We start from the raw sequence: 6,492 nt of genomic DNA, 5'->3' as shown, positions 1-6,492 counted from the left end.
TAATTTGCATAAGGCTTATTAAAATCACAATGGACGTGGACCCACAGGGATGCTCGATCGAGGTGGCCGCAGGCTTTTTTTTTTGGACTGCTCGATAAAGAATAATCACGATCACCGCTGTGCTGGTAATTGAACTTTAATAAGAACCAGAATTCGTTTCGAGCATTTTGACATGAATTATCAGTGAAAAAAAAGAAATAATTAATCGTCGATGAATTTAAACATTGTGACAAACTTACATTTGATAAAGCTGGCTCCAGTAGATTCTTTTATCCATGATTATATATCCAAAAAACACTTGATACACTGTCGCACTTTTATTTTGTTAACGGATAATAAAAAAAACGCATGAAAAAAGAATAAATGTATGAAACGTCGAACGAAATTTTATAAATGGAAAATAAAATGAACAAAAATATATTTAAATATGTAGCATTCTGAAAAAAAAAAAATATCACTGATAATTCGAATGAAAAATAATTTATAAGTATTTTTTTTGCACGATTTATGACACCAATATTTCCACGTTTCTCGAAATGTGTCGCGCACGTGAGACAGCGCGGAACTGAACCATCTCAAAACGCTATCATATCACGCGCCGCCACATTCCCCCACCAACTTCTACCAAAATGCGTCTACGCATCTCTTATTCACACTACTATAAAACAATCGTTCTGATATAAATTGTAATTTTACAAGAAAGAAATAAAACAATAATTTCATAACAATAATTCTCTTATAAAAATAGATTATTAATCTAATAAAGAAATAATGTATACAAAAAAAATATAATGATTAAAGGAACGTAAATTATTAATTAGTTTTTTAATATATTTGTATATACGAACATTAAATGTTCTAAACAATATATCAAATATTTTAAAACGATTCTATTCCAAATTAATGTCTAATTCTAGGAGAACTGTTTTCCAGAACACAAATTCCTTGATTATTGTCGCGTACATATCCCTTGTCACAGATACAACCACTTAAACAATTTTTTGTCTGAATGCAAGGCATAGATTCCCAGATATCAACATTATCACAATTCTTTTCGCAATTTGGATCTGCCTGGCATTGACTAAAAATTTCATTTTTCCTACATATGTCTTCGACGTAGATTATTTCGGGCTCTTGAAAAAAAAATTGAAAATAAAAATAAAAAAAATCTACCATTTACAAATCTAATTTTGATCAAATGAAAAATTAAATATCCAATAATAAATTACTTACTAAAAAGTACTTCTCCTGTTACCACGTTCGAATATTCGAGTAGAAAAACATTTAAAATAATTAAAACGAAATGCACTTCTATATACTTCATTTTCTTCGAAATATCGGAAAAGAAATGTAAATAACTGTCGTGTCTGCGAATTTTAATACCCGGCCAAGAATATAACGCAGCGATAACCAAATTAGGTTATCAACAAGAGAACCACTTTTAATAACGTATAGCAACGTTCTTTGAACGGAAACTGGTGCATCAAAAAGATAAAATATGAAAGCAAATAAGTATGAGAGAAACCCTTAGGTATACAATCATAAAATTTAATAGGCATTGAAGAATAATCATTTTTTTTTCCAGTTTTCGTGTTATGTATTTGCGGATTTTTAAATTGTACAGCAGCTCGTTTACATACAACATATATAAGTGTCTTACTAGTAAATTATTTGTATGATACCTTAAAATAAGTATTTGTAATAAAGAGGGGAGGGTTTGTGATAACGTGTCCGAAATAATAGCAATTATGAAGAATAATCCAAGGATGATCGATGTGAGGGGAAAAACTATATTCCTTACTAATAAAGTCTCTTCTTCGCGTTGGCGATTCGCGATTCAAATTTACTTGTAGAATCAACGACATCCGTAAATGATTACAACTTTTTTTTTTTTCTCATCAAACGCACAAGTTCGGAACGTGAGGTGCAATATTAAAAAGTTTAAAATCAACGCGAAAAATATTAAATCGGAAGTGAATTCATTTCTTATTAAAACAGCGAATAATATATTATCGATTCTTACTCATGACAATGAATGATAATGAAAAGCCACTTGCATATCTCAAATACTGCGACCAAATACTTCCCTTCAAAAATGCGCGTCACAGAAGAAGCTTCTTTTTTTCTCTTCCTTATTATTTATAAACGATATCTTCGTTACAATAAGAAAAGATACTACGATACGAAAATAAGTACCAGAATCGAAAGGTGTGTAAAATTTCTTTTTTTGATAACAATTAAAGAAAAAAAAGGAGGGGAAAATCGAAGTTTATAGATGTTGATTAATTTCACGCGGTACAAACAAGTTATCAAGTGTTATCAAGTGTATGAATGTGCGAGAAACGCACATTTATATGTATTATATCACGAATATTTACTGTGTAAATATTCATGTGTAAGATTATAACAATTGAGGGAAACGGCCTCGATTTATATTCATACGATATGATTTCGTATTTTACGCGATTACTGTTAACTCTGATAAAGTTAAAAAGTCGAAAGAAAAAAGTACATTTCTCGCAACTGTCATTAGCACTATTGTACGTTTTTCCTTACAATATATCCCCTCTAGACTTTGTTTTAAATATACCGAAAATAATCGGTATAAGAATAGAGTAAGAGGTCTATGTCTCACGTGATCCGGTTGATGTTTAACGTTGAGAAGAAGTAACTATATCACAGATGAAGGAGAAGAATCGAAGAAGCAGCAACGGCAACGGGATTTCTACCAAACCTTAGCAGCAAGGGTTCTCTGCATTAAAACATTCTTGCTTCGCTGCTTCATGCGCTCAATGAAGTACTCCTTGCCTTCCAGGTTATCGTCGACAGGTCCAACCTCATTCTAGTAACAAACGAGAGTTAGTTGGCTCCTAGGTCGCGTTTTTCTTGCGCGTGTGGCTCATCACCATCATCATCATCATTATCCTCATTATTTATTCCTCATATTATCATCCGGATTATCATGATCGTCATCACGAAGATAGGCTAGTCTTTTGCAAAAGCCTACACAGAAGAGACCTAACCAACCTTGTTAGCTGTGTCGCCCCCCTCGCCCTCTCCCCACCTCTCGTAGTCATCGTCGTCCCTTTCTTCGCCTTCGCTTAAAGGTCCATCTTGTCTTTTACTAGGAGGAGCATTCGATCCTCCACTACCTTGTTGATGCTCCATAACGTCATCTCCCCCTTCGAGCATTTTGTTGATCTTCTCTTTCGCTTCGTCGACTTTTCTCATCGGATCGGGAGAGTAACTACGATCGCTGTATCTATCGCGAGAAGCGGCACGACGATCTCTGAAGTCACGCCTATCTCGGAAATCGCGGAAGCCCTGCTTACCGTGGAAAAATCTACCACCACGATTACCGCCACGTCCGCGTCCACCACCACGATTATTAAAACCACCGCCACGTCTGTTGCCAAAGCGATTGTTGTGTTGATTATTATAGAATCGGTTACGATTTTGGAAATTGTTACCACCGCCACGATGGTTTGGATTATTGAAACCCTGGAAACGTGGTTTATAATAAGTGCCGCGATTATTATATGGTCGAAATTGTCTCTTGCGATAGTAACTTCTATCTCCGGATCTACTACGACTGCGACTTCTAGTATAAGATCGGGAACGTGATCTAGAACGTGATCTACTATATGTGCCCGATGGAGATCGACTATATTTTCTCTCGTAACTTCCAGATCTTCGATTCGAATATGATCTTGAACGACTTCTTCTGGGTGAACGAGACCTCGAAGAACCTGAACTGGAGGCACTGCGCGATCTACTTCGTGATCGTTTCACTGGACGATCTCTGCTCATTCTCTTAGTCACAGTTCCTCCTCTACCGCTCGATTCACGTTTCTTAGATGGTTGTCTATGTTGCCTTTCTGTCTCGCTATCGGAATCTGTTCTAGGACCTTTAGCTTGATTTTGGTTCTTTGCTAGTGGAGGAGGACGCGGTGGTTCTGGTGGATGACCAGCACCAGTATTACCGCTTTGTCCAATAGGTTGGAATTTGCCACCAAGATTGTTACTAGAACTAAACTTCGTTGGTGTTGTTTGAGGAGCAGATATAGAAGGATCCTTATATGATTGGAATTTGTTCTGCGGTTGTGGCGTGGGATATTTTACCGGTTCTTTGGGTAATGGCGGTGGAGTTGGCGCAGACATGGGCTGAGCAGCTGCAGCTCTCTTTTCCGCGAGTTCACGTTGCATTTGTTTCCGTATATTCATAGATTTTTCCAATGCCGTACGTTGCAGTTTCTCTTCCAACTCATTATCATCATCCTCATCACTATCTACATTTGACTGCATCTTTTTATTTTCTGCTGATACATCTTGCCATTTTTGCGGAAGAACATCCTTTTGTCTAAACAAATAAAAAATGATCCGTATGCATATATCCTAATGACATTATTACATATATTACATATATTATTAAATATAATTTTAAATATAATTTAAATATAATTTACAATACAATAAGCTTTTTTACCTAGCAGCCTGTGCGGCTTTCCACTTTGCGTTCAATGCAGCTGTATCAAGAGTAGGTAATTTTGGTTCAGGATGAATCAATTGAGACTCTTGCTCAAATATGTCCGTGAGTGGTTTCCTCTGAATTTCTGTAAACAATATAAAATTAAACGGATCTAAATCGGATTAATTAAATATAAATTTCTTTTTTCTTATTTATTAATTTATTAATTTAAGGTGTTTACCTTTACGCTGCTGTGCGGTCATTGGTATTCTAGCTTCTCGTTCGTGATATGCTTTTGAAGCCTCATCCCTTTCTCTTTCCTTCTCCCTGCGCAGCTCTTCCTCTCTTCGCGAACTTTCAGCGAGCTTCTCCGCGTTGCTAAGAGGGGAAGCTATGTCATTATACTGAGCTACATACCTAGTAAATATAAAAACATAAATAAAATACGATAGGTTAAAACCCACGTTTCCATTCATGTATCTGTAAAAAATTAGATTAACCACGGACAATTAGCTAAGAAAATACAAATTAAAATAATGTAACATCAAAATCAATATCTATACTATCTATATAAAAAATTAATTATAAAAATAGAAATTTCGTAAAAATAAATAATCAAAACAAAAAGTTGTTCACGAACTGTTCCAACCTTTTCAGGACAGCAGTCTCTTTTTCAACTTTTGCATAATATGCATTCAGTTTTGATTCCAACTGTTCTAAATCCGGTAACGATGATTTCTTCAAAGCTTCTAAATCTCGTTCGAGTTTGTCCTTATTTTTGCGTTTTTTTCTTTCTTCTTTCTTCTTCTTCTTCCTGCTTTTTTTATCCTCTTTTTCTTTGTCTTTTCCTTTCTTTTCCTTCTTCTTCTTTTTCTTCATTTTCTCACTCTCTGAATGTTTCTTTTCCTTCTCTCTTTCTCTCTTCCATCTAGCAGTTTCTTCTAAGAATTTTCTTACCTAAGTATAAGAAAAAAAAAAAAAATAAAATTTAAATTATTAGAGAACAAAAATAAATTATATGTATATAATAATAATATGTATATATATATATATAAAATATCTTACTTTATCTTCGTAATCAGAATCATCCTTTGTTTGTTCTAAGAATTTTCGCACTTTTATTTCATAATCATCCATCTTATCTCGAGTATTAGAACTATAAGATACTGGAGCGATTACATCATGCGTAGCTGTGGCAGCAGCAGCTGGTGGATTATTGTATTGAGCCATGCGTTTGCTAAGCGGTGAAAGTGAACCACGATGATCTTTCTTGTGTTTTCGTTTGCGACTAGGCGATCGGGATGCTGATCGTGAACTTGCGGACGAAGAAGAACTGCTGGATTCAGAACTGGAGGAACTCGAAGATCCACTTGATGACGAACTAGAACTGGAACTCCATCTCTGCCTTTTCTTTGAACGCAATTTCCTTTCCTTCTTACGTTTCTTCTTTTCTTTTTTATTTTCACTGACATCATTCTCAGTTTCAAAACTCTTGAACGTATCCAAAGGATTCAAAGAAGATGTTAATGTTTTAGACTTGATGTATTCAATAGAATTCCTAGCTTCTTCATGAAATGGAGCAATCGCCAAGCAATTTTCATATGCCTTTTGAGCGTCTTCGTACTTCTTTTCATCTTCATAACTTCGACCTAGAGCAACAAGAGTCTCAGCCATGTATTTACGGGCATTCGTATGAGTCTGATTTAGTTTCAATGCTGTCTCAAAATCATCAATTGCTTTCTTGAAACTACCACTATTTGCATATCTGTAAGAGCAAAAATACGCACATATAAAATAAGTACAATTTAAAATAATATGTTTTATAAATATCAAGATATTTTATATAAATAATAACTTACAATGCTCCACGAGCCACTAATCCTTCAACGTTTCGCGGATCTACGGTAAGTGCCTTATTGAGACACTGGAAGGCTTCCGTGTGACGTCCAGCTTTGAAATGATCTATACCTTCAGCCACGCTTCGGAATGCCCATTTACTAGCCTGTGCCTGTCTTAATTCGGAT

At 35.2% G+C, this 6,492-nt stretch overlaps 2 protein-coding genes across 3 annotated transcripts in view; both read right to left on the bottom strand.

Moving 5' to 3' along the window:
- Positions 1 to 490: 490 nt before the first annotated feature.
- On the bottom strand, positions 491 to 1,573 carry LOC102673072 (zonadhesin-like). 2 transcript variants are annotated; one of them, XM_031511604.1, is made up of 3 exons: positions 1,234 to 1,573; positions 964 to 1,133; positions 491 to 658 (listed from the first exon to the last, which is right to left on the bottom strand). In XM_031511604.1, the coding sequence occupies exons 1-3, from the start codon at positions 1,322 to 1,324 to the stop codon at positions 656 to 658; spliced, it is 264 nt and encodes an 87-aa protein (XP_031367464.1). In that variant the 5' UTR covers positions 1,325 to 1,573; the 3' UTR covers positions 491 to 655. The 2 variants fall into 2 exon arrangements, with proteins under 2 accessions (XP_031367464.1, XP_006618025.1); XM_006617962.2 differs by lacking the exon at positions 491 to 658 and having other exon boundaries at positions 796 to 1,133.
- A 649-nt stretch (positions 1,574 to 2,222) lies between these two features.
- LOC102672499 (tetratricopeptide repeat protein 14 homolog) overlaps positions 2,223 to 6,492 on the bottom strand; it is an 8,746-nt gene continuing 4,476 nt past the window's right edge. The window contains exons 8-14 of the mRNA XM_031511605.1: positions 6,328 to 6,492; positions 5,534 to 6,233; positions 5,118 to 5,425; positions 4,710 to 4,885; positions 4,487 to 4,613; positions 3,028 to 4,360; positions 2,223 to 2,842 (exon numbers count right to left, since the gene is read on the bottom strand). The exon at positions 6,328 to 6,492 is cut by the window's right edge and continues 26 nt beyond it. Of these exons, the coding sequence (XP_031367465.1) occupies positions 2,726 to 2,842; positions 3,028 to 4,360; positions 4,487 to 4,613; positions 4,710 to 4,885; positions 5,118 to 5,425; positions 5,534 to 6,233; positions 6,328 to 6,492 (2,926 nt within the window). The 3' untranslated portion in view covers positions 2,223 to 2,725. The remainder of the gene's footprint in view (positions 2,843 to 3,027; positions 4,361 to 4,486; positions 4,614 to 4,709; positions 4,886 to 5,117; positions 5,426 to 5,533; positions 6,234 to 6,327) is intronic.

This window comes from Apis dorsata, unplaced genomic scaffold, assembly GCF_000469605.1.
Source record: "Apis dorsata unplaced genomic scaffold, Apis dorsata 1.3 scaffold_331, whole genome shotgun sequence".
In the NCBI taxonomy this organism is placed as follows: Eukaryota; Metazoa; Arthropoda; class Insecta; order Hymenoptera; family Apidae; genus Apis; species Apis dorsata.
This window is presented reverse-complemented; position numbering and strand designations above follow the sequence as displayed.

What these genes read in the sequence shown, in the direction of transcription:
- LOC102673072 (XM_006617962.2), bottom strand. Translation starts at nt 1,324, where the DNA reads ATGAAGTATATAGAAGTGCATTTCGTTTTAATTATTTTAAATGTTTTT. An exon ending in AACAGGAGAAGTACTTTTTA is followed by an intron (nt 1,134 to 1,233) that starts GTAAGTAATTTA and finishes TTTTTTTTCAAG; the next exon opens with AGCCCGAAATAATCTACGTC.